Here is a 27365-nt window from a genome sequence, read left to right as displayed (position 1 = left end):
CATCTGCCAGGTAATTTAAACAAAGATATATACTTAAACTACCCAGATAGCTTTTTCCTTTTCACATGAATAACTTCACTGCTAAGAACTTTAAGTTTAAATGAGGCAACTTCAGTTGCAGCAGTATCAGTTGTGCAATTATCAGGAATTTTGCTTGCCCCAAGCTTTGGACAAGAATTCCATAAATAACAAAAGCACAATCGTTAGTGCATACCATATTTAGCAGTTCAGGACCTTTCACAGATATGAAGTTCAGTCCAGACTCATTTGCCACAGCCTATCAAAAAGGGAAAGACACATATAAATAAAACACACTTTTCTCATGTTTTCTTTCGTTCTGTCCTTAGAATGATAAACTTAAGTGAAGGAACGTAATTTTCAACTGTTTGTAAAATACAGAAAACAGTACAAAGTATAATTAATCTGCAATTAAGAATGGGAGAGGGGCAGGGAATGTAGCAAGGTGTTCTCTCTCTTTAATGAGGCAGTGTTCCAGATTCACACCCCACCTCCTTCCCCCACATTAGTTGTAGAATTCTCAATAATTAATGGGAGTTAAAGAGTTACTGAACTACATAAGAGCATTTGAAGACAATCTGGAAACCTGCAAGATTATCTGCATTTACATGGGGAGATCCTAAGAACTGAAATACTCAAGGAGATGGAAAACAAGAGTATTTTCAGTGAGGTAAATATAATAAATAAAAATGCATAAAAGAGTGTAAGCTACTTCCAAATATATTATTTAGTTACAGTGAAATATTCCATAGAAGTGGTTATCTAATAGAGTTTTTCCCATCTTTGCTACTTTCTTCTTAACCAATTTCATTCCTTCAAGTTTTGCAGTAATACCCTCTCAATTCAAGCAAGATTGTAAGTTTATGACAAGAAAAATCAAATAACTTTACCACAGAGGCCTAAATTTAATTTTCTGATGAGAAGTGGTGAGAAAAGCCCAACTTCTGGCAGTTATCATCCAGATTCAGTCATTCCTACAAAAACGTCCACTTCAAGAAGATTCTCCAGTATTTTAAAACATGTTTAGAAAATGTATTACCTTAGCTAACAGTGTTTTGCCACACCCAGGAGGCCCTGCAAGCAGGACACCAGCTGGAGTAGTCAGGCCCAGAGCTTTAAACTGCTCTGGGTTTCGCACAGGTGCCTATAAAAGAAATTATCGTAGTTATCTGTGACAAAAAACTAAACATGAAACTTCTCAGTTACAATTGGATGAAAAATCATTCATAAGCAGGCTCTTTATTCCAATTCTTTGTAGGCTAAAAGAATAAATAGTCAGTCAGCATCTTACTATCTTGCACTGGTAAGTACCCCAAAATGGAAGAAGTATCATTATACAGAGGCAAAGATTTTAGTTCCCTAAGTTCTCATCTTAAGGTGTTAGTGTTAAGTATCCCTCTGATTGGCAGCGAGACTGCTAGCCTTCCAGTCTCCAATTCTTTGTGTGGCAGTTGTGTAACTAAGGTTATTCTAAAAGTTTTGTACCAATACTTAAGATTCAGCAATAATGAACATACTGAAAACTGAAAGCATGAACACAGTAAGTGAAGTGTTAAATACATGCACCAGACTTGTAACAAATTTGAAAGCACATTATAGAAGTCTGACTATTTTAAATGAGTATGTTGCAAAGTTTCTAGATTGTAGCATGTTATAACTCATGGGCAGCACATTATATCTTAAAAATAAATATTGAAAAACAAGCATAGTTTTATTTCCTGCATAGGGGGAAGTGCAAAAAATCTTTGAAAGTAAGGTTAAGACATACCAATATTGCCATAGTCAGTTCCTCTCGAACATCCTCCAGGGCTCCGATATCTGCCCATGTCACATCAGGAATTGTGACAAAGCCTTCTCTCTTGGCAGAGGGTTGCACTGATGACAGTGCAACAATAAAATCATTCATCTCAATGCACAGCTTCTGCAGCTGCTCCTCAGGCAAGGGGTCTTGCTTCTTCAGCAAATCCAAAAGTCTCTGCAATTCATCCTTAGTGTACAAGGAAAGGGAGAGAAAAACATTAAGCACTGGATTATATTTTAAGAACCATTTTTTTAAGGGCTTTTTCAAAGCAATACTTCCTTCAACTGTAATATTAATTATTAAAAAGCAAATTATTATGTACAATACACATAAAATATGTATTAACATTAAAAATTAACATTAATGATAAAAATGTTCCAGGAGAACACTATGTACCTTTAAAACTTGTGAAAGCACTGAGCCGACAGGCTACAGTCATGATTTAGATACTGTGGAAACAGAGCTAGCACATGCATTTTGTCTTCAAATTCTTCCTACTGCTTTACCCACACTGATTAGGAGAAAGTTTTTTCCATGCTGAAATTTCCAAAATATGTATTAATTATATGTATTAACTCCCTTTTTAATAAGAAATCGCTCTCAAGAGAAAGTGAACAACTCTGCTGAGCAGCACAATTTCAAGAATTTGTGGAATGTTCAGTTTCATATAAACCTTTAAAACTCTTAACACACAGACACACACAGACTTCTAGATTTATTTAACATAATCTGATTTCAAATCATCAACTCATTTCCTCAGGGTGATTAGACCTGGTTTTGTAACCAGGCCCTGATAAAGTTTGGGCTGACAGAATAGAGATACAGGGTAATATTTTTCAGCACTGTCCCCACCTTGCAGACCACAGTGCCCCAGGCAGGTACATTCCAATCAGTTCCTCATTGGGGAAACTATCTGAGAAAATACTTGATCAAAGAACTTTATACCTTCACAACAGAAATATAGCCCAATTCTAATATGGAAAGGCAGTATCAAAACAAATTGATACTGCCCCCCCATAAGTAAAACTATACCAGGATTTTAATTGTAAGGTGGGGGGGGGGGGGGGGGGGGAAGTAAAAACTTAAGTTTCCACATTTTTCCTACACCAGTATATGGGAAAAGTATCACTTCCTATTTGTTGCAACAAAGATAGCTCTACAAACTGATCACAAAGAAACAGAAGTGTTCATAGTACCCAATATTCCTTTTAAGTCCTCCCTCCTCTTCTTAACAGAGCCATTATGGGAAACACTGAAATAGCCTAGACCACTGGGTTTGTTTACTTGAATTGTGTGAATGATTTTTAAAGGTTTTGTATGTTTATTTTTCCATTATAAACATAATATAACGGTTTTAATGACAATACCCTGTATTAGACTATGTCAACCTCCTGCCAGCTATCAAAATATGGCTCTGTTAGGATTAAGACTTCCTCATCCTCAATAACCCCTTTGATCATGGTGATGTTGATAAAAGCTGCAACTACCTGCCCCTCCCCGCTTTCTTTTGGCTACATCAGGCTCCAGGAAACACTGGGAGGTATGCAGTATGATTATGTTACTCTAATACAAAGGCTTACTATGCTTTTTACACTGGTTTTTGTTAATTACAATAACAGTTTTCTTTGACAGCCCTTCTAAAACCAGAATCTGAGTACAATGTGGATTTAGAATCACTTTGTTCTACTTCTCCAGACAAATCTTTAGGAAGCCTACACATAATGAAGGCACATACACACCCCAAATTTTGAGAAGTAGGGCCAAGAAAGCTATATAAAGATGTTCTGGTTCACTGACCACAGCATGTTACTTGGGCCACAGAATAATTCTGGAACTGGAAACGTTATTTTCTGTGACAGAGTTCCAGCTGTAGTGCACATTAACAGATACTTTCTCTGCAGTTCAAGTCACATAGCTAACCCAACTTTTCTACTGGATAGATACTTCTTCCTCAAACTTGCTATAGGTACTAGACGCCACATGCGATTTACCCCAAGTAATCACATAGCTGGAGGAAAAACATAGACTGTATAAATACTTCAAGACTTTGGTTAACTGTAACTATGCAAGGTCAGGGAAGAGCCCCAGGCATCATAATAGGTATTTCACTGAGGGCACAGCAAAAAGCTTGGTAAAAACTCAGTGTAAATATGATATTCTTACAATCCTCTTACAATTGATAGACTTTAGAAGAGAGATATAGCCACTATTTTAACCTCTGGTCTGCTAGAAAACAAAACAACACAACACAAACAACAACAGAAAACCCAAGGGAAAAAACACACCTTGTATAAAACATTAACACGACTTTTGGAAGGTGTGGGTTTTGGAAGCCACTTATGCAGACCCATTATACGGGTCATTAGGAGTTAAGCTTCTGGCTAAGGAGCTGATATTTCTAAATTTAAATTTAATAGCTATAGGTGTTTAAGAATTTATGAGCAATGACTTTCACAACTATAAAATGGCTCAAGATATCAGAGGCACATGCTTCAAGGAACAAATACCTTAGGAGGAAGTTCTAGTTGTCTGGTATCCTCTTCCACCAGGCTGTCTGTTCCTATTTCCATGCTTTTTTCAGCTGTGTTTCCTGCAGCATGTATGTGTTTCCCTTTCTGCTTCTCAGATTTTATCAGGACCCTGTTCACTGTGCACATAGCTGCCTCCCGACAAAGTGCCATCAGATCAGCACCTACATAACCTGGAGTCAGCCGTGCTAAATGATGAAATTCAAAGGACTCCGGGAGCTTAAGTTTTCGACACAAAGTCCGAAGAATTCTAATCAAGTAGAGAGAAAAATAACAACAAAATAAAGACAAAGCTGTGGCTTTTTTTTTATTTTTACATGAAAACAAACAGCATTGATTTAAGGTCTCTTTCAGTCCACATGAAAGAGTGTTCCATCCCACTTTTACTTATTTATTGAAGAACGTCCACAACAAACTGTTCTGCAAAGAGCAAATGAAATCAGATTGCGTGAGGAGCTCTGTTTTTTAATCTTCAGTATATCTTTCCCCTACCATTATCAGTGGAATATAACTGCAGATATTTCCTGTGTCCCCAGTAAAATTTCCAATAAGCAACACACAGCTTACATGTACACCTCGTGCATCACCTCATCCTCATTCAAAAGCTAGAATTACACCTGCATGTGCAGTTCCATCACTAACACAAAACAGCTCTATGTAACTGACAGTGAAGTGCTATGCTTCATGCTTTTTTTTTTTTTTTAATGGGAGGTGTTTTACTCTGTATCAAGGCTGAAGCTTTAAAAACCTCCTTCAAGGTCTACCAAGACTTCCTGTTGTTCTTCTAAGCCAAGGACAACTGAAAACTACATGAATAGTAAGAAAAAGACAGAAAAAAACCAATGTCACTGCACAAATACTGGCACTGAAGAACTCTGAGCAGAAGGATCATATCAACTTGTTTAGGACAGCAAAACATCACTTCAGTGGGAAAATATTTTAAAAAGGCAGCACAAACCAAAGAAGTGAAGATTATTAATATACTTTCTAGTTCCAATGAAAACTAGTTTAAATTATTACCAGATCAAGAAATGTAATTACAAAAAAGTTACGAAAAGAACAAGTTATTAAACTATTCAAAACTCTAAAATTATAATACATTTCATCTGTTTGCCCACACACTAACAAGTTCCATCATCTCTGACTTAAATCTTTATTAGTGATATTAGTTTAGTTCTCAAGAATTTTTCAACCTGACAACAGCTGTAGCTAACCAACTGATTCAAAGTGTAAAAAAGTTAAGAACTGGAAATGGCTCATTCCAAATCTGTGTCCTACATGTATTATTTTCCTTCATGTGCTTCATACACACACAGGAAAACACTGCAAGTAAAGCAAGATCTCCAGGTACACTTCCTCATCCTACTCTACCCTCTAAGGCTGTAGAACCACAGCTAAGCAGTTCAATCATGCCTTCAGCAAGACTGATTTATCATGTGGTAAATCAGCACACTATAAGGACTTCTGTTTCTATATGACCCTTTTATTTTAAAAAAAAGAAAACACCCCCCCCCAACTACCTGCCCCCAAACAAAAACAAACCAGAAAAGCAGCGGTGGGGGGGAAGGGATAATTTAAAAAAGAAAGTAACAGTTCCTGTAGGCCTACACCTCCAGGAACACGAATACAAACAATTGCACAAAACAATAATATGAACAAATGTGACTATATTCTAACTTGTGAAAAATCTCTACACACTGTGATGGCTTACCCATTCACAACTCCCATCCTTTGAAACAGTGCTATTTCTGAGAATATCATATTTTAAACATGAACCCAAGAAACATCATAGAATAAGAAATCTCATCAGTCAACTCTCTAGTTCTATCTCTAACCTTCTGCATGTTTTCCCACAACCAAGAGGAATTAACCATAATTACTACAGGGCAGTAGATCTGGAGGAAGAAGAAAATAAAAAAGTGGAGGCATGGCCAGAAGGGGGGGAAAAAAAAGAGGGCAGAATAATGGCCAGTAGGGCTGACAACACGAAGTAAGCAATACTGCAAGCAGAATAGTTTGCTTTTTCAACCTAGAAATAAGATTAGTTGAGCTAGAAGAAACTTATCCTTTAACCTTTCTTTCCTTCCTGTAGGAAGACAAGCCACAGCTGTTTTCACACTTCCCTTTCTGTGTTTTCTGCTGTTGTGGAAACAAGTAGCAGTTCCTTTTTAGTTAAAAAAGCAAAATTTTTTTTGGTTTTTAACCTAGTCTGACAGTCACAGATCTTTAGAGTAAAAAGGGCCAGTTACACAAAACAGGATGATGGCAGCTCAGCTTAATGACTGGACTGGTGTATTTCCACGAGGAATGGAATGAAAGAATCTAGGCCTGTTGCTTAAGGTATGTGCTTGATTTATGTTCCTAATTTAATAGTTACATAGGGAGCACCAAAGACAGGATGTTAACTTCCTGAACAACAGAAAAGATACATTTAATTCCATCATCTACACTGTTAAGGCAATTGAAAACCCATTAACGTAATGCTAAAAGCAGACTTGCACACAAGGAAGGAAACCATCTCAAGTGTAGACACAGCTACCAAGACAAAGAGTAAATGCACACTTAATGTCTTCTGCACTTTTCAGTGTGTGCTGATCCAGAGGCGTGTACAGGCACAAATAGGACTAAACAAAATAAAATACTTTTCCTTAATTTGTATGTTAACTTACACATTATTTCCTTATTAATTAATCAAAAAGAAACTTAAACTTTGTAAAACATACTTTTCTCTTGCTGCTTCATCTGGGATCCCTAAACAAATTTCTCGATCAAATCTCCCAGCTCGCCTCAGTGCAGGGTCCAGTGAGTCAGGTCTGTTAGTTGCTCCGATAACAAGGACCTGGGTAGTGGCAGCCACATTATTCAAGTCTAAAGGAAGGAAGGAAGGAAGTTAGCACTCATACTCACCATCTCCACTTTGTTCTGGTATCCACGGGACTGTTTCTGCAGCACACAGTAATACTCAGAACAGCAGACATTAACAGTCATACTACACTGCTGTTCATCCTTATTTCTACCACCTACAACTTGCATTTTGCACAATCAAGCAAAAATAAGCATTTCAAATGACATTTGACACATTTTCCCATTATATCTGTTTATACAACAGACAGGCTTATATAATGCTGTACAGACCAGTATGAAAATAATGTAGTAACATCCTCTCAAATTTATTAGAATCTTCCCAGCACCCATCAGGTAAACTGTGCCAAAACATGAAAAACTGTTACCACTATCTCCACGACATTAACCAGGAGTCACTACTGAAGGAAAGTAGACAGTGAGCCTGATAATTAGAAAGTTTAGCTTAGTACAGATGTTTCTGAAACTGACCATCCATACAAGTTAGGAACTGAGCAACAATCCTCCGCTCCATGTCCTTCGATGCAACTTCTCTTTTTGGGGTGATTGCATCAATCTCATCAATGAAAAGGACACATGGTGCACTGGACTAGGAACAAGAAATATTAATAATTACAAAATTACCCTGACATAAATGTATTACGAGAAAGAATTTTTTTAGATTTTCTGTTCTATAATTATACTGTAAGTCTGCTGCACAATTGACCTGTCCCAGAACAACTCTGTTGTTCTTATTTGCTATCTGGAGAGCCACCAGACTATAAAACTATGCTGAGCTGAGGCCATGAAATAATTAAGGCATAAAGATTCAAAATGTCTCTATATATTGTTTAAAATTTAAATGTACCTTTATGTTTTCCATAAATATTCTATTGTGACTGCTTACTTGCTTAAGTCCGAAAAAGAAAATCAGACAACAAAGGTCTGATTTGAATTTTTGTTTGTTTTATTAGTGACACTAGAGCTGTGGAATTTCAAGAGCTAGTATTACTGATACACACAACAAAACAAAAGGAGCAGCGGGTGGTCGTGAAAAATGATCTGCCAACTTCATGATTACTACAGAGCCTGACCATGTTCAAAGAGTAAAAACGAGCAATGAGCAACTCCAACAAGTGTTCTAAAATTCCATGTGCTTCATGTTCATAAGAAGTCAACACTAATGTAGAACAATCATTAGTGTAACTAATAGAACAGTGTTTAACTGACATAAGATTATTCATATTCTCAAAAATTACTAGTAGGGCAAATGAATACTTAAGGAAAACACTAGAATCATCTTCAAAACCATCGCATCTAAAAACAATAGTATTTTACACCCCATGTGTTCTGTGTTATCGGGTAGCAACTGCGCCATCTAGTTGTCGTTCACTTTTCTGCTATCTGACAGAAAAATAGCAGCAACAAAGATTCCACAGCACACGCACAGTGTGGAACTATGCCTTTTTTTCCCCCGCACAAAAACTGGTATAAAAACTTCGTGAAAAAGCTACATAAGCGAACATGAGAGTCTATAAGAAAGGCAACAGATTTTACTTTTAAACATATTTTACGCAATACCTTTAATTTCTTCAAAAATAACTTTTACAGCAACCTCTCCTCAAATACTATACATATAAAAGATATGTAATTTCTAAAAACTCTGGGCCATTACTTATTTAATTTAAGCAACATCTTAACAAGGCTTTCTAAAAATTAAAACGTAGTGTGAACGGGAAACAATGTAACAGCTTCACAATAAATCTTTTTGCTGTTAGCATCCTTTTTTACAGGAACATACTCTAAACACCTATATACAGTTGTGGGGGAGAGTAGACAAATGGAATAAAGTTGGAAAAACAGAACATTCTCAGAGGTCAGGAACAGAAAACGATCCTCATGAAACAAAACATTAACCACATACTAAAAAAAGAAAAATCTGCATTTGTTTAAATTAAAATTATCTCGACTTGTCTGGTTCTCTCTGCTTCTTCCTAAGTCTGGAAGCTGCACCAAAGCAAGACTTCAACTGTAAGTTCACTCCCACTCATATACTTGTCCCAGATTTCTTACTTTATACCTAAACCCCCAAAGTCTTAAGTCTCTCACATTCACTCAAATTCCAAACCATACAAAAATGGCAAAAAACCCCTTCTAACAAAAAAGCACAGTGACCTGCTTTTACATCTTTTTTATTTTCAAATATCAAGCCAAGTAGCTCCAAATAGGTAAATAATTTATGTTGCTCTCTTTACATTGATATGATGAACTATCTTTTGTCAAGATTCCAGAATAGTAATCTTTGTCCTCTGTGACAGCATGACACTTAATACAATGGAATTCTGGTCACAGAAAGGGAGACACTATGACTTGTGTGCAGCAATATAAAGATTCACTCACTAATATTCACTCAAATTCAAACCACAGCAACAAAGTATGCATCTTTACAAAGAAAAGGACAAACAATTCAGTGTTATTTCTAAGGGGTGTCTCACCACAGCCTGCTCAAACAATTCTCTTAGTTTCTGCTCAGATTCCCCCGACACTCCAGACACCATCTCTGTTGCTGCCACTTTCAGCATTGGGAGCTCAAGTTCCTGAAAGAGACAAGGAACACTGTATGAGATATCCAGAGGTTAGAAATGTTGGCTGTCCTAGAGGACAAATGTTTTCCAATACGACATCTTTTACACCCAAAGATTATGTAATCAAGGCTAAATCCTAGAGCTTTAAAAAAGATGAGTAGCATTCTCCAATTTAAAATGGGTCTGAGCCATTTGGTCAAGTGAACAGAAATGGATACAAAGATCAGGTTTCCCTAATTCAATTAGAGAACAACTGTACCGTTAAATAGCTTTGCACCTTGGTCCCCAACCCAGCCCTTCATGACACATATATTTCAGTTCATGCTTGGACTCGCTTCTTGACAAAATTGTCTATTTCCATCTGTAACAAAGCATTGCTTAACAGTGTGGAAGAGATCCCCACCAGGTGTGGTTCCCTTAGACTTGCTCCAGAAATATCTGAGCAGAACTGTTCAGTAAGACACTTGTAAAGCTCACACTCAAGGCTTTCTGCTATTAAAAATAAGTAAATAAAATTTTAACTCTGATAGGTTGCAGCTACCTGTAGCACTACTGTGCTACAGTCTATTTCAAGCTCTTTGAACTACGTATTAAAAAAAATATCCTAATTTATACAAATCAAGGCCACCAGAGGCACTACCTGGGGCTTGGAGGAGATAATTTGCCTGAAATAGCACGATTAAAAATCTCTTATTTAAGAAAAATGATTTAAGAAGTAGTCATTAAATTTACCTCAACATTTTTCACTTGTGTCATACTTCTTTCCCCAAATTTAGTACCCTTCCAGGATACAAATACCACTGAAGTATTAAATATCACAGATTCATTCAATGGGTACCTTTTCACAGTAAGGCATTAAAATGAAAAAACAAAATATTTTTAATTAAAATATTTGAAACAATGTCAGAAGGGTCTAACCAACATTTAAGGAATAAACATCAGTATTTTCTTTCAAAGATAAAATCTGCACTACAAAAGTTCATAATTTAGATGTATCTAAATTTAAGGTTATAATCTGTGATATTTAAGAAACAACGGTATTAAAGAAAAAGAAATGTCCATGGTTATTACTGAATAGCCCTAAATAGCCCCTAGATTTATATCCAAGACAGGCACAGAGTGGCACAGCAGCCTCACCACACATCAAACTATTAACAACAGTAATTTAATATGCTCTGAAATCATTAGTTTGACACAGGCAAGGCAACATCCAGTTTTGGAATTCAGGAATCACTGTTTAACGGATGCTACCCAATAGAATCAAAGTAATGCCTCATAAAAGATGGTAAGGTTGAGTCCAGACTTAAAACACAATGATAAATTTAACCAAAAGTATCTTCCATTTGTAGCCTTTGCAATACCCATGCCTATACTGCTGTCCTGGGAATGCCCCTAAACAATTAAGTCAAACATAAAACCCTGTCACTATGTCCACTCTTCATATATGAGGTTCTATCAACTACAGATTCAGATGGAATTTAAACAAAGGAAGGGAAGATGAATATGTATTTTAGACTCAGATAGGAAGGAGAGAAAAGAGATAAAAAAAAGAGAGAAGATCTAGTCTATCATGAAGGAGGATTATTTTTTTTTCTCTCTAAATATAATTCAGAAAAAGAAGCAAGCTTTAAATTTAAAGCTATCTCACCCCAGCAATTGCCTGTGCAAGTAGTGTCTTTCCACATCCTGGTGGTCCATGTAAAAGAAAACCACGAGGTGGAACCACACCTAAGTGGTTATAGACTTCGGGATGGCGGACATGAATGAGCATCTTGCATATTTCCTGTTAAGAACAAGGGAGATCTCCGTTTAAATTGCAGAAGTTAGTATTATAGATTGCTGATATTACAGACAGGCCAAAATAAAGCAAGTTCCATTTATTAATGTAATTTCAGTGACTGCTTTCAGAAAAATTAGATAAAGAAAAAAAACCCAGAACCAAAACTTTTTGGCTGTTGGTATAAGCAGCTAATCTCAGCGCCATGCAGATTAATTCTGCCAGATTTCTTTGTCATTTTTCATGTATCATTTTATTCAGTGCATTCTGTATCTCACAGACAAAATTTCAACTAACCTTTAAAGTTTCATCATTGCCTCCTACATCCTCAAACTTCACTGAAGAGTGGTAAAGCTCTGGTCCCTTACTTCTAACTGTTAAGGAGGAAAAGTCATGCAAATTTAGACATGGCATAACAGTAGTTGCTAACACCAAACAAAAAAGGACTCAGCCTAAACAATTAGCTAAGTACATGGAGTAGTATTATTTTTTGGTAGTAGAGACAGGACTGGAATAATTTTTTAGTATAACATTAGGGCTAAATTTCTTAAAAAATGCTCGAGGTCACTTCTCTGCACCTCAGAAAACACTTCTCTGGTAATAGATTCCACAGTCAAATACCATCTCTTTGTTTGGAGCAGCACACCAAAAATAACTTCTCACCTTTCCCTTTAAGCAAGATGGAATCAATTTCTCCATCTACATCTGGAAATTCTTCTTTTTTTCTTTTTGCTCTCTTACCCTTGCTCTTCTTCCTTTCACTCTCCAAGACAGAAAATTCTGTTGATTTCTAGGGCATAAAACCAGAATTATATATACAAACCCATCCAAGTCAGTGAATTTCTGCAAATGCTTCAAAGAACAAAATGTGTAACTGTCTATGATGCTTAACTTACACATATCATATGAATAAAGACAAGCAAGGCAGGAATTTAACACCTTTTTGTAGAAAATCCTTTTTTTACTTAGGATTTCCTGCCTTTTTTAAAGGGTTAATTACACCAGTCACTTTTTTTTTTGCTAAGAGTACATACTTATAAACAAAAAAACCCCACCAAACCCAAACCCACCCCGCAAAAAATCCAAAACCACTAACCAAAATCAGACACCAGTTATTTGCATACCATAAAGCAATCCACTTTGGGGATGAGTAAAGCTGTATGAATGTATTTACTCCAATGGAAACAATTTTTATTACTACTAAGTTGTGAGTGGCCTTAAGAAAATATTATTCAAGGCCAAAACAAGTTAACTGCATATAAGAAAAGGACTAATACAGGAGAAAAGAAATAAAAAGAAGTTCAATGATGAAAGAGGTTTTTTTGTTTGTTTGTTTTTTAAGAATACAGTATTACAAACATTTTACAATTTGAAGATCTCACTTTTATTCACTTTCTCTATATAAGAGGATGCAGCACTACCAGGATAACGGGATGATTTGTCAAATCTGCCTATTCAGTAAGCATTTTGTGTAACTAGAAAGGCAGATGTAAACATAGTTCTTCTTCCAATAAACAAAGAAGCATCCTGCCAAAACATCTGGTCAGCCAAACAACATAAATGTTATCTCCCATACATAAATGGAAAGCTTTCAACAGCAAAACAAAGTTGCTTTTTTCTAAATAAGAAAAGAAAAAAAACTGGGGGGGGGGGATGTGTACACGGACGGATGAGGGGAATCACAAAGTGGGTAATATGTCTGGATGGGGAGCAGGACCTATTTTTAACTGCTTTATAAATCAATTTCAACTTCCCCAACTCTTGTCCATCCGTAGAACTTCAGCTTTCCCCAGGCTCACTAAGACTTAACCACTGGCTGAGGGAGACCACACGCTATGGCTACTGCAAGCCACATGCTTCCTGACTAGTTGGGCTGGTCAATGGCAAGTGGAATAAAACCCAGCTAAGTTCCACTTCTCTTTCTCTCAGTATGGGCACTAATCTGGGTCTCCCTAATACTGAGCACTACATTTTCCTCAAAAAATGTGAAGGAAATTAATAATTTTGTGACTTTTTACCTCCCATCAAACTATGCTTGAAATGGGCCAGAAGGTTCAAAAATCACTCCTGACACAGCAGAACAATGGGCTAAGCCTTTCTTTCTTCAGAAACCAAGCTAAAAACAAGTAACTCCACTGGGCTTAAGCCAATCTTTCCTTTCTATTTAACATGTTCACTATCTTTAAACACAGCACGTATGTTTGTAATAAAAATATATATTTTAAAAATTCAGAGTGAAAAACAGACAGTCCTTTTGGTCTTAGTATCACCCTTCAAAAGCCTGTCAAATTACATATTATATTCATACTTGCTACTTAAATCACACTGGGTTTGTAAAACACAATACCTCAGAAATCAGTTTCTTTTCCTCTCCTTCTCCATCCTCAGAAAGGTCAATGAAAAACTCTTTTCCACATGGAGTTTTATCAATGAACCAGCCACCTTCAGAGATGCGTGTTTCAACTCGTGTTCCTGTTGAGAGGGTGCTTGCTTGAGGTGCTGTTCGCACAGGAGGTGGGGTTTCCACTGGTTCACTTTTTGGAGTGGTTGGAACAGAATCAGGATTTCCTTTCTTGTATAAGCTCAGCAGGGAACTGTTCATGTGATTTGTAGACTGCAGATTCATGTATTTTAAAAGAAAATATGCAGGTTATAACTTGGATTATTTATACTGAGAGGCCAATGAAAACTATTTCATAAACATAACTTAGCATTAACTCTGCTGGAGAAAGCAGTCGTGCATCTTCCAACCCACTCCTCTGCAAATCCCAAACGACTGCATATAAAACTACATCTGCTGGTTGAAGAGGCAGCAGACTTTCCAATTTACCCTGAAATGACCCCTGTAAATTGACAGTCACCCCTTTTCGTAATAGTCAAGATACGTCAGCTCCTTCAGTCATTTCGACAGCCAAGTCTTTCAGGCCCCCAAAAGCTTTCCTCAAAAGTGATTCCCCACCAGAAGTTTTTCCTTTTTCTTCAGAAAATACCCTCCTTTTAGCTCTATAGATTCTCAGTTGGAATTGCCAAACCTGACTATAGCTTATCTTCATCTCTACTCTTAAACTCTCCAAGTGGATTGCAATTTCACAACATAGAATCATGTGCTATGCAAATATGATCATAATAAAATACAACTTACTAGATCTTCTGGATAATCACCATAATCAGAGTCATCTGTGGCACTTCCTGCAGTCCTTTACATGAAAGGAAGACAAAAACTATCAATGTATCAGACCAGAACTGCAAGTGAGACACCCACAAAACAAAATAAATGCGATTTCCACATCGTGGTTCCCCACAACCATGATATGCAGCCTAAGGCTGGAGAAAAATTCCTGACTCGCATGCTCTAAATCTACTACTATGAAGAGTTTAAAAAATGCAGTCTGTCATGAGCTGGATCAAGTTGGCAACCTGGCTGAAAGACAGTCCTAAAAATAAGTGATATAGGATGAATCTGATTCAGTTCACCAAGAGACCACACAGTCACTAATGCTGGCACAAGAGAAACAGTAGCAAATCACTGCTGAACTAGACTAGTCCAGACAACAATGTCCTAATTTCCCATGAGACCCTTAATATCTATCACAGGTTAGAGAAACCAGAATGGTCTGCGAGACTACGCACAGGGTTAGGAGTCAGGAAATCTTCATTCCAATCTCACACCCCAGTGGTATTTACGCTGAATAGTCTGTTTTGTAGTCTTATCTCTCAGATTTAGCTAATATCTCTCACACCCAAGAAAGATTAAGACAAAACAAAACAAAGGGACTGAATCACACGAGGACTGGGGCCTTATGTGGAAAACTATCAAGGAAGTCCCAAGGATCTCCACTAATTCAGGGATGTATGTTCCCTGTAACGGAGAAATCATGATTGGCTCTAGTATCTGCTTGTCTGCAGTGAAAAAAAGTGCTTCCATTAACTACAAGTAACTTCTGATCAAAACAAGCCTATGAGAAATCAAGGATCTATCTGTAACCTTGAGACAAACAAAATTTAATAATATGAAGACAAAAAGCTTTAATGAAATGATAATACTAATGGCATTATTGAAGTAATCTAACGGTAAAAATTCTTCTTACTCATTTTTCTCCTGTTGTCTTGCTCTTTTTGCCACATGTTCAGCTTCTAAAACTGCTAAGTCTTCGCGTTCTTTTTCACTACTGATTATTCCAAACACTGAAAGAAAAAGTTCAAACATGTTAAGAAAACAGTCAAAGCATAATCAAAGACTTTGGCATCTTGGACATAATACTAACAGAACTACCTTTTTCAACTTGTATTCTAAAAGCATTTCTTTTTCTTCGTCCATATTCTGCACTGAAAAAAACAAAATAAACAGTTTACACCAACTGCTTTCTCCCCTCAAGATACTGTCAGTCTCAGTGGAAAAAATACATTGTTAAGTTTTTACACAAGCTTTTACACAAATTCTTATTAAGAACCAACTATGTGAAAACGTGATTGTTTTTTCTTAAGCCTGGAATAGCTCAATCACTGGGATGAAACAAAATCACTAAACTATACCTGTCTCTAAAGGGATGTTTAGTAAAAATTATCAAGGTCCTCTTTAACTGTAGATACAGAGAAGCAGCAATGTACAAATGACCACACTGGATTCTATTTCACAATGTTACCGATTTTTCAATTTTAATTCAAACAAGAACATGGACATAGGACTACGGCCTAGAAAGGACAGTCCAGTGAGGAGTAACTGTGCCAATTAATAATCGTCACTGTGAGAAAATCTGATTCAATGAGCATCCTTAAATGCAAACAAGTCATCAATCTTTTACCTTCTCTTACTGAGGATATATTTTATTTATTTGTTTTTATACAATAGCTGACAGAGGAAAAACAAAACACACACCCGAGACCTGTAAGAATCCTAAGCAAGGGGTTTGGCTCCCTTTCTCTAACAAGGCACAAATAAATAGAACATGTAAACACGAGTGAATATACTTCTCCACCTTCATTAACCCCCACACCCACCAATGATGTGCTGAAACACAACCTTGCTCCCCACCCAGGAAAGCATAACAGCCTAAAAATAATTAGGCAAGACTGACTGTCCTGCCGAGCAATGAAGCAAGATTTAGTGTCTTACTGAATCCTGTATCTCCCTCATCTGCCTGCACTGAAGTGTTATTTTCCCAGTGAGTATTTTAAGCTCACTGGGGTGAGGACCAACAGGCTGTAATGCATCTGTAGCTGTTTAATTAAAACAAAAAAAGGAACCCACAAACCCAAACTGCAACTGGATCTTCCAATACCAATGCATTAATAAAATTTGAGTTACTAGATATATCAGCAGAGGAAAAGACTGGAGTGGAAATGATCTTACTGTTGTAGAATATAAGAATACAAATCTTTGCTCACCTGTAGGTTTTCTGCAAATCAGATGCTAGAATTCCAATGTCAACATACTGGCCACATTTACTACTTGCAAGATACTGAAATGAAGAATTTTAAGCAGCAAATAAAACCTTTGTCAATCACTGCACCAGAGCAGCTAGATCAAATACGGCTATTTCAAACTCTACTCTTCTTAGAAGTCAAAATGAAAATCAGAAACAGCTTTGAACTGTCTTGGACCACACTTTTTGTTGTGAAATGCTTAATAAGACACAGATAACTAGCTAACTGTGTTTATCAGGGAAAAGCAGCATAATGTATTTTGGTGCTTCAGTGACTTCTGCTGGTACAATTCCATGTTCGTCTTTAGTAAGAAAGATAACGTGTAACCCCACACACCATCTTATTGTCAATCCTTCTAAAGTTCTTGGTTTCTCTCAGTTAGCCTTTTGTTTTAGATCTCCTACCTTAAAAATGAAAAAAATCTACATCAATTAGTATGGATACTGTCACAATAAGAACTTTGATCTTTACAAGATGTTTCAAAGAATACTATAGAAAAGTACATAAATGCAAGTGAATTCTATCAAGCCTTTTTTTTTTTTTTTGTCTGACAGCAGTTGATCCAACCCATTTTCAAACCACAACTATGAAAGTGTAAGAAAATGTATTAAATTTCAGGTACAACTGCTTTCTTCCCCCACTTTCCAAATTAGGAGTGAGAAGGAGTTTCAATACTGTAACGGTGGATTCCTTCTTAAAAAAAGAAAAAGGAGACAGAGAATCTCCCTAAAAGACATGGTATCAAAAATGTCACAGCAAGGAAAATTTCAAAATCTCATTTAAATTAATACCTCTATTTAAAACAATTAAACTGCTTAAAATTGAATACAGTTTTTTTTTTTTTTCAATTATATTATACTTCCCATCATCCATAGGCAGCTACTGACCTGCAGAAAATATTAAGCCTACCATAAATCCTGCTGGCTTTTTCATTCCAGAATAGTCAAGACATAGCCACTGTGATCTTGTAAAGGAAAACAAGCAAGCTCCCTCAAGCAGCCACTTACATTTTAAGGAATCAGAAGCAGAGTACACTTACACCCAGAAAAATGGTGTCACTTATACGCAGAAAAATGGTGTTTAATTTGGAAGTCACCATAAATTCACAAGTCCATAAAACATAACACAGCACTATGCCACTGGTTTCCCCACTCTTCACATGCCTATTATGGAAGTAATATTTTTTTTTCCCTTTCTTCACTCATTTAATGTAATCGATGTACACGTTTCCAAGGGTAAACCTATATCTACCAGATCGAGGGGTGCGGTGGAGTTGACTATTCATTTCATACTTGATATAGCAGCCAGCTTCAGCATCATAAGTACTGAAGACGAGGGAAGAAAGTAACAAAACAAACAAAAATTATTTTTTTTTAAACAGACCTTTTTAAAGGTCCTTTCAAAGCCCTTTTAAAGTCCTGAGAGCCAAGGCGGGGTTCTGCTGCTCGCTGCCCTTCCCTCCCGCACCTGGGCAGGCCGGATGCTCATGGTCCCCTTCAGCGCGAAGGGGGAACGGCAAGCCCCGCCGTGCCGCGCGGAGCCCCGCCGCCAGCTGCCGCTCCGCGGGGCCAAGGGCTGCCGGCCAGCCGCCGCCGCCGGCCAGCCACCACTGCCCGCTGCCACTGCCCGCCTGCGGCCGGTACCTGCTTCACGCGCTGCTTCAGCCGCAGGTCCACGAAGTGCCCCGGCCGGCTCCGCATCGCCGCTCGCAGCCCTCCCCGGCACAGGGCCCTCCCGTGGGCCCAGGGGCTGTCCTGGCGCTTCGCCTGCGCCGGGCGGGAATTGCGCGCAGGCAGCGCCAGGACGCCTCAGCCGCACCGCTGCAGGCCCCCCTCGAAGGGCCCGCCTGTGCTGGCAGAGCGGCCCGATGGCGGAGGGGCCTTGCTTTCTGCGCCCTCCCTTCTCCCGCCTCTGAGCGGCCGGGCCGCTAATTAAGTTTCAGAATAGCGCCCCCGCCCCCCCGGTCAGGGCTGCGTGAGACCCCCGGCACCGCCATCGCGGCGCCCTGATGAGGAACAGGGATATATCGCGACTACTACCGCCCGGCCGCGAGCCCTGAGGAGGCCCGAGCGCGAGCTGCCGCGGGGACTCCATTTCCCAGCATGCTGCGCGGCCGAGAGGGGCGAGGCGGGGCGCGGCCTTGCCCGGGCGGGGGGGCGGGGCGTACGGCGGCCGGGAGGGCGGCGGCCGTGGCGGGATGGAGTCGGTGGTCTTCATCTTCTCGCTGATTGACTGCTGCGCCCTCATCTTCCTCTCCGTCTACTTTGTATCCTTCTCCTCCGGGGCTGGGGGGCGCCTGGGGTCGGTAGGGTTGGGGTTGCGCCCGCGCCTGGCGTCAACCGAGTGGGCCGGGCCCGTTGAGGCGCCGCTGAGGGCGGGTGGGCGAGCGAGCGAGCGGGGCCGGAGCCACCGGGCTGGCGGTGGGTTGCCACCCGGTGGCGGGGCGTCAGGGCCTGTGCTGGGTAATGGCCATTGGCGGCACCCCATCGGGAGCCAGGGAGGGGGGAGGTTTGGGGAGGCGGGAGCGCCTCGCTGCGGGGAAACGGCGAGTGATTCAGTGCCCGAAATACGTTCGCTCCTTCGAGTGCTGAAGCTCGGGTGGGGTGTAGGGTGGTGCTATGGAAAATACGTCGTGCCTCGGCAGAAGTAGCACGTGCTTGGCGTTGGTCTAGAGGAAGGGGGTGTTGAAGCATGCTTCACACCCTCACAAACTAGACGGGCCTAAAAAATTAGAGCCATGCAATAATTTTTAGCTTTAAAGTACCTTAGCCTAATTTAGATGTGAACTCGTAGCTGGGAGACTGTGAGTTCCTTGACAGAGTTGCCGTTTTCTTTGTTGCAAACTTGTCTGCAGTCTGGCATTGTTAGAGTGTAACAGCATTGATTTGGCTTTCTTTTCTTATTTTTGTCAATAAAAAGAATTGACTCTTATACTCTTTCAAATCCTGGTGCTATTTCAGAGTCTACCCAGTTCTCCTAACAGAAAAAAAGTACAGAAACACTTGAAAGAAATTCATCCTAGAAGGATAGGTTATTTGTTGAAAAAATTAAAAGACTTTACCTAGTTTTTAGGACTAGAAAAAATCTCGTGCTTTTTCATTTTCTTGAAGAAAAGGAGCATGAGCTTTACAGGACATAGCGTGATGATGTGCACACATGCATCCTAAGCCTTTATTTTGAGGACTTTTCTGACTGAAATCTTAATATTTCAATTGCTGAAAGTTCATTTGATAATGATGTTGCCCTCTTATTTCCTAGCAAAGTATGAATTAATCCAATGTTGATGTAAACATAAAAAAAGCAGATCCACTTCTTAGAACTGCACTATTTATCTTTATTGTGAGGGGAGTTTAAAAAGTGCATTAACTTTTTCTTCTTTTTAAGTTGTCTTTTCAAGTGTTACAGTAATAATTCTGATATTGAGTTGCCTCCCTGGTCTCTTTTAAGCATTGAATTGAACTTTAGCACTTGTGCAACATTTGCCGTTGGTAAAACATAATAAAATCACTTGGCCTGATGATAAAATGTGGCCTAACTTTCTACCTAAAGTAGGAATGAGTTGTAACTAATTGAACTACACCTTTGGCAGATCAGCTGTAGAACAAGACAGTTTACTCTGAGAGCAGAAGGGTCTCTCCAACTTATTGGATAAAAATAAAGCTTTGAGTTTTCTGAGTTACCTTAATGTTTTTCCTTATCTTGGACTTCAGATAATTACACTATCAGATTTGGAATGTGACTACATTAACGCTAGATCATGCTGCTCAAAACTCAATAAAGTAAATTATTCTTCTTTGTATTTAATGTGCTTTAAGAAAACAGTCCTTCATCTTAGCATCACAAATAAGAGGTGTAATGTATATGTGGAGAGCCGTGGTTGGCAATATTTTGCATGTATGGTTTGTTTCAGTCTGCTTAGCTGTTTTGGATGCCCATCTTTCAACAAGTTCAGTCACGAAAGGCTGTTCTTCTGACCCTTGGTACTCTGAGATGGGCTGCTACTCTGAATTCGTGGGACTGAGACTTAACTCTTCACGGAGCTCTTGAGTTCTGTGCTTTTGTTCTTGTAGGTGTGCCACACCAAGGATGTCTACTCGTGACTGAACTCTGACATCTTTATAGCAACTTCCTCTGATGCTTCTGTATAATTTCTAACCTGTCTTGAACACTAGAGTGTTACTGTGATAAGGAAAAGTACTGTTTTAACAAAATCTGAATAAAACCTCTTTCATTAAATTGATGTGGCCTTCCCACGTGGCTGTTCACTTTGATTTAAAAGTATTTTCTTTCTTAATGTAAGAGAGAATGCTATAGGATACTATCAAGGAAAACATATGTTACTGCCAGGGGCTGACCCAATTTAACTATGCCAGTTTTCATATTGGTCAACTTTCTTATCTGTTCCAAGCCTGAGGGTGTTTGTATGCTCTGTGTCTGTGCAGATTTTAATTATCTGCTTCTCATTCCTAAATCTGCTGTCCTCTGCAGGGATTTCAAATGAGCTCTCTATACTTTCTTAACTCACTTTCTTAAGAGCTTGTGTAATATAGTTGTGTTCAAATAGCTGCTCTGCTTCTCTCTAGAAATTTTTGTAATACTTGGATAAAGTACCTCTGTTATAATATCTTAGGGCCTGATTTCTGACTTACATGGAATCTGTCTGAAGATACTGATTTCCCCACATTGTGGTGAAATTGCATGCTTTTGCCATGAATTTTCTGTGTGAGTTTTACATGATTAGAATCAGATGATAACACCATATAGATCTCTCTTTCAGAAAGGAACTTACATTTGTGCATATAACTCTTTTATTTTCTTCCTTTTTTACAGTGGGTGGTCCCTGAGGTGATTGGCCATGCTGTTGTAACTGTATTAATGCTTATTTCATTGCACTGGTTCATCTTTCTCCTTAATTTGCCAGTAGCAACATGGAATATATATAGGTAAGTGCAAAGGGTTTAGCGTACACTTTTTTTTTTTCCACTGTTACAAGTTTAGCATTAAGTCTAGTATGAAGATAAATATATGTCTTGACGAGATTTCAGTTGTGTTCTTGAGCTGCTAACAGTCTTCATGGATCTAACTAACATAAAATTCTCCTCTCTTTGCAATTAAAATGACAAGAAACCCAATAGTGTAAAGGATATGAAACTTTTGGCCTTTCCTTGCATTCTGTCCAGAGCCCAGGGATCTTGATTTGTGAGTCATTCCCAATTCATAGGAAATAGTAGTATGTTAATAGGGATTATGAAGTTGTACTGCAAACGTAGTCGTTAATGTTTTTCGTACTGTGCCTACATGCCTGATAGTGATATCAGCATAAAAGTACTTAGGTCAGCATGACTGATTGTTGTAAAACCATCAGGCTGTGGTGTTATCCCCCGCACCCTCCTTTGTTTACTGTCTTGTCTTGCCCCCTCATTTGCATTGGTTTTGGTCCCCCATCTTGCCTCTTTGTATTTGGAAAGGTTTGCAGACTTTCCATCTTACGACAACTGTCAGTGTTACTGGTCTTTGTATACTGGGCTGTCCAGCACTTTGAAATGGTTTACTTATCTGTGGGGGTTTCCATGTGGCAACATTGTGACTGTCAGCTCAAAAATGTTCTTTTTGTTTTGTATCATTTGATGTGCAGAGAATTGAACCTTTACAGGTGTTCTGCTAATGAAAACTGGGTGTGGATTTGTCACAAATTATCTCTAATCATTATACTACAGGAAGTTCAAAAGACGGAATGTTTAAGATGGAGGTAGGAAAAGGTGGCTGTAATTCTTGCTTGCCTAAACCTGCTAGGGCTATTTGCAGGGATGGGTCGACTTACTGGTAAAATTAAACAAGAGGTTTCATAGCTCTCATTAAAAAGAAGTTGAGGATCCATTTACTGATAACCTTGTTTTTCTTGGCCAAAATAACCATGCACTGATCACAATTGTTTTCTACAAAACTGCTAGCAAAGCCTTCAAATGTTTCTAGGCTGGAGTAACATGAGGCAGTATAACTTGTATACTTAATAAACAAATGTTGCCTAACTGTAGGGACATACGGATAGTTTTGCCTGGCAACCTGTATGTACAACTGTATTATATACACTGTTGCACAAAATGACTGGTATTCCCTTTGGTATCTGCTGGCAAGTGTGGAGTTTGTATGGGATATTTCGTGTAGGTTAGACTGTTTCTACAGAGACGCTAGAGAGAATGTGGCTTTTTTGAAGCTTTGAAGATTTCTTGTAGTGGTTACTCCTTTGTTGCTTCCTTTTGCTTGCTTAGGTTAATGTTTAAAGTAGCCACTTGCTTTCCCTTCTAAACCTGGTCAGAGAGAATTTTAAAAGACACAGTTATTTGTGTTTCCGCACTTCAGGCAGTAAGCTTTCAACTGCTGCTTTGAATTGACAGCTCTCATTTTATTTGCATACATGGGGTAGACATCCTGAATATCATAAAATCCAGGATTGTTTCCTCAATTTTAGATACGCAGTGTAGGCAATAATTGAATATGACAATATGATACTTTGCCTGTTCTGCTACAAGAAGTGGAAATACTAAACCTGTACTGCTAATCCTGCCTTCTTTCTGAAGATCACGGGAGTTTCACCCACATTAATAACCTGGACTATCCCATTTATAGTGAAGGAGTTAGAGGTCTGCAAAAGCAAGTGTGTTGTTTAGCATTATAGAGGAAATCTGATGGTTTGGGATAGAATTTGTAATTGACCCAGTGTTCAATGGTCAGGGGACTGTAAAACAGTTTGAATACACTGAAGAGAGGAGAAGGTGTCAATTACTAAAGGAGGATTAAGTGGGAACAGATGAAGTGTGAACCCATTATGAACTGCAAACTTCCAGCATCAGCTGAATGTGTTTGAATCTTCTTCCTATGTTGTAGCATTGCAAGAACCAATTTCTGGAGTAAATGTGGCTGCACATGAATTCAGAAAGGTTTAAGATTATCATTCTACTCCAAGATGAGTACAGAAGTAAAAATAATTGTGTTGAGATTGAAGAAGGCTGTGCTTTGTAGTTTATCTAAGTGATAATAGAGAGAAAGGTAGTATAAAAATCCCTTGGTCTTCTTCTCTTTCCTTCAAAATTTGCTTAATCTTGATGAGTAAATGGCAGTTACAGGCAGTACTGGCTTAATTTACTAATTGTCTCAATGATTTCAGTGATAATAGAGAGGTTTTTGTGTGAAAAGGACATCAGAAACAAATCCCGGGGAGGATAAATTGGTCAAAAACAGCATCAAGGGAGACTTTGAGAGTTGCAGCATGCTTATTGTAACATCCCACTGGCCCTTCTTGTTCAACATACTCAGATTAAATTTGGTTTGTTTTTTGCTGAATTTTCTAGTGTCTTATACAATCTCCAGTGAGACATAGTTTTGTCTTACATTGTCCTTGTTTTAAAACTAGATATTGAAGCAGCTTATTTGAAATCTAATCATATTTCAAAATGGATATTTTTTAGTTCTGAAATATTTCTTAGACCTACTACTATGAAGCAAGAATTACAAAGGAAATGTTGAATGTGAGTAGAGAAAAAGAAAGCAACTCATAAAAAAAGCAGAACACTTCCCTTTCTTCTTTGTTATATAGATCTGCTTGAGACAGTAGATCCAAATAATGATTCTTGCCACGTCTTTAAGTAGATCATACCCCTCTTAGAACTGAAGGAGTTAAAAAAAAAATAAATTTTTAAATCTTTGAAATACAGTGAAAATTCTGACCAGGACTTCCACATCCCTTACAAAATTGTGTAATCTAGAGGGAAATGTCCTGTTGCTGTAGCAGCAGCTTCCGTACTGGAGGCACTAATGTGTATAGTCATTAAAGCTGACAGTTTTCTTGTTCTGTGTGGTTCTGCTGCAGAAGTTCTTTGCTTTTTAGAGTATGACAACTGGCTTGGGTTGGGTTTGTCAGCATCTAGCATCATTGTGCCCATGACTACAGTTCTTCAGATGTATAATATAAGCTGTACTAGCTTGTGGGCCTCTTGGAAAAACTACCTCCCAGGTTCTGCAAAAAGTTGCATCATTTAAATGTTGTTATTCTTCTTAAAAAGCAAAATTAATAAATACTACATTTGTTGCACTCATATCCTAGAGATATAAGAAAACTATGCTCTCTATCTCTATTTCTAGGATAAATTGGTGCAGGAAACTTGTGTTCTTCCTTTTATTCCAATAAAATGCATTGCATTCCCAGTAAATGCACAATAGTTTGTGTTATAATACTAAAAATAGAACAATCACTCAAAACATCAAATTTAGAAGAGAATTTCAAATTGTAATTGTTTCACATGAACTGTTTTTAGTGGGACGTAATTGTTATTAGTCAGATATGCTGCAGTGCTTTTTAATGCCTCTGAAAAAAAGACAAATACCGTAGTCTTGTCTTTTTTTTTTTTTTTTTTTTTTGTCTCCTGCTGCTGCTAAAAAACATCCTTGTTTCTTGTTCCCTTCCCTCACCTCCTATTAATTGAAATGAATGTTGCAAGAGGTGGGGGAGTGCCTTTTGGAGTACAGGTGGTGCCATTCTTCAAGTATATAAAGAAAATCAAAGCATTCTGTTCCGAGACCTTGCTTTTGCTCCAGGTGTAAGACAAGTTGTTAAATTCCTGTGTAGAAAGAATATTATTCCAGGAAGGTAGAGCCTGTATGACATTTAAGTGAAATAATAATACTGTTCTAGACTGAGCTCAGCTGGAGTGAGAACTTCGTGTGCTTCCATTTGCTCTCTTGAGAAATGCTTATGACAAAAGAACATGCCACTTGTTGAATTTTCATGGGACATAAAGATTTGTTTTGCTGGTTTTATTCTTTCTTTTGCTTGCATTTCACTTTGTTTCACTCAGCTTTTGTTCTTATGTGGGTTTGAACAGCAGTACTTCAGTTCTGCCCAATCTCTCATCTTGTCAGCCTCAGTGTCTGCCGAGATAATGCAGGATGGTTGTGACAAAGATGGGAATAATATACAGATCCTTTGTCTTGTCTTATGCTATCTCATGTTGACCACTGGAGTTTGTGATTATCTGTGTGGGGATTTTTTTCAGTAAATAAATCACTAACTCTTAGCTAAATTAATTCTTTTGCAGTCCCTTTCATCTAATCCATCTTTCCATTGTGGGTGGACGTTTCCTTCATAACACCAAGTAACCACAAACAGCAATTAAAATGAACTGGAATCAGCTATTACCTGGAAACTCTCCCATTTATACATGAGAAGCTGGGCTGATGCTTTTTGTACTTCTTGTCCTCTTATTCTTTGTGGGTTGTAGTGGCAGAGCTACACACCATATCCTGGAACTGAAATAGAATTAAAGATGATCTCCCTTCTGTTGGACTGTGAAACAACTCTAGATGGAAGTCCCTTCTGTGCAAGCTCTCCTCCCCTTCCCCTGATACTCCCTCATGTCTTGATGACTGTATTTCTGTTGTCTTTTTTTCTCTTAAATTTTCAGGTACATTATGGTGCCAAGTGGAAACATGGGGGTATTTGATCCCACAGAGATCCATAACCGAGGACAACTGAAATCACACATGAAGGAAGCCATGATTAAACTTGGCTTTCATCTGCTCTGTTTCTTCATGTACCTTTACAGGTTAGTTTCAAAAATTGCTCCCAAGGAACAAAGGAATTGTCTGCCAGCTATTTTTATCTCCTCTATTCTGCTACTGTAATTGCTGGTATTCGTTAAGAGTCTTATCTTTTTGCATCCTGCTAAGCCTCAATAATATATTTTGACAGCTATCTCCAGGCTCATTATATGCCTTCATTCTTTCTGATCAAACATTGTTTGGCAACTCAGACTACTCCTTAATCTCAAACCCACTGTAAGTACAATATAGAGTCACATGATTTCAGCACCTAGAGTAAGTGGCCTATTTAGAATGGAAATCATCTTGAGGACCAAGTTTATTTTACAAGTTCTGTTTTAGCAAATAACCTTGATCTCGCTCAGTTATAAGTGGATGAGTTCTGTGATGGGGCCACATACTCTGAGATGGAAGAACTGCTGTTCTTCTGCAGTATTACTTCTGCAGGCCCTGTCTTCATAAGCAAAGCACACAGCATAGTTGTCTTGATGTTCTGTTTCAGAATCAAGTTCCATGCTCTCATGAAAGTGATAGCTGTTCCTGCTTGCACATGCTTCAGTAATCCACTGGTATCATGTTTTCTGTTTTGTCACAGTATGATTCTGGCTTTGATAAATGATTGAGAAGTTGAAAAAGAACCATTAGCTGCCAAATTGGGTCATCACTCCAGTGACTGGTGGTGGAGCCACAGACACCTTCTGAACATACCTAGATCAGTGTCGTCATGCAGTATATTTTTCCTCTTTGAACAAGAAATATTTTTCTGTATTTTTAACATAAAATATTTTCAAAAGACA

General features: G+C 38.4%; 2 protein-coding genes across 5 annotated transcripts in view; one reads left to right on the top strand and one right to left on the bottom strand.

Annotated features, from left to right (window-relative positions):
• Window positions 1-18806, bottom strand: part of NVL (nuclear VCP like) — a 40656-nt gene extending 21850 nt beyond the window's left edge. For all 4 annotated transcript variants that reach the window (XR_012622415.1, XM_074817803.1, XM_074817805.1 and 1 more), the window contains exons 1-16: window positions 18618-18806; window positions 16936-17009; window positions 15824-15876; window positions 15639-15735; window positions 14693-14747; window positions 13898-14164; window positions 12214-12340; window positions 11848-11924; window positions 11422-11556; window positions 9684-9785; window positions 7681-7798; window positions 7071-7215; window positions 4327-4597; window positions 1787-2005; window positions 1058-1162; window positions 215-277 (exon numbers count right to left, since the gene is read on the bottom strand). Coding sequence is in view for 3 of the 4 variants with exons in the window: in XM_074817803.1 (XP_074673904.1) it covers window positions 215-277; window positions 1058-1162; window positions 1787-2005; window positions 4327-4597; window positions 7071-7215; window positions 7681-7798; window positions 9684-9785; window positions 11422-11556; window positions 11848-11924; window positions 12214-12340; window positions 13898-14164; window positions 14693-14747; window positions 15639-15735; window positions 15824-15876; window positions 16936-17009; window positions 18618-18674 (1965 nt within the window). In the remaining variant the exon portion in view is untranslated. The remainder of the gene's footprint in view (window positions 1-214; window positions 278-1057; window positions 1163-1786; window positions 2006-4326; window positions 4598-7070; window positions 7216-7680; window positions 7799-9683; window positions 9786-11421; window positions 11557-11847; window positions 11925-12213; window positions 12341-13897; window positions 14165-14692; window positions 14748-15638; window positions 15736-15823; window positions 15877-16935; window positions 17010-18617) is intronic.
• Window positions 18807-18993: 187 nt separating this feature from the next.
• On the top strand, window positions 18994-27365 carry CNIH4 (cornichon family member 4). The gene is made up of 5 exons (XM_074817807.1): window positions 18994-19240; window positions 20685-20753; window positions 21805-21917; window positions 26433-26573; window positions 27164-27365. The coding sequence occupies exons 1-5, from the start codon at window positions 19172-19174 to the stop codon at window positions 27189-27191; spliced, it is 420 nt and encodes a 139-aa protein (XP_074673908.1). The 5' UTR covers window positions 18994-19171; the 3' UTR covers window positions 27192-27365.

The sequence above is a fragment of the Strix aluco genome, chromosome 3 (genome assembly GCF_031877795.1).
Source record: "Strix aluco isolate bStrAlu1 chromosome 3, bStrAlu1.hap1, whole genome shotgun sequence".
NCBI lineage: Eukaryota > Metazoa > Chordata > Aves > Strigiformes > Strigidae > Strix > Strix aluco.
The sequence above is the reverse complement of the archived record's forward strand: the minus strand, read 5'-3'. Positions and strand labels throughout refer to the sequence as shown.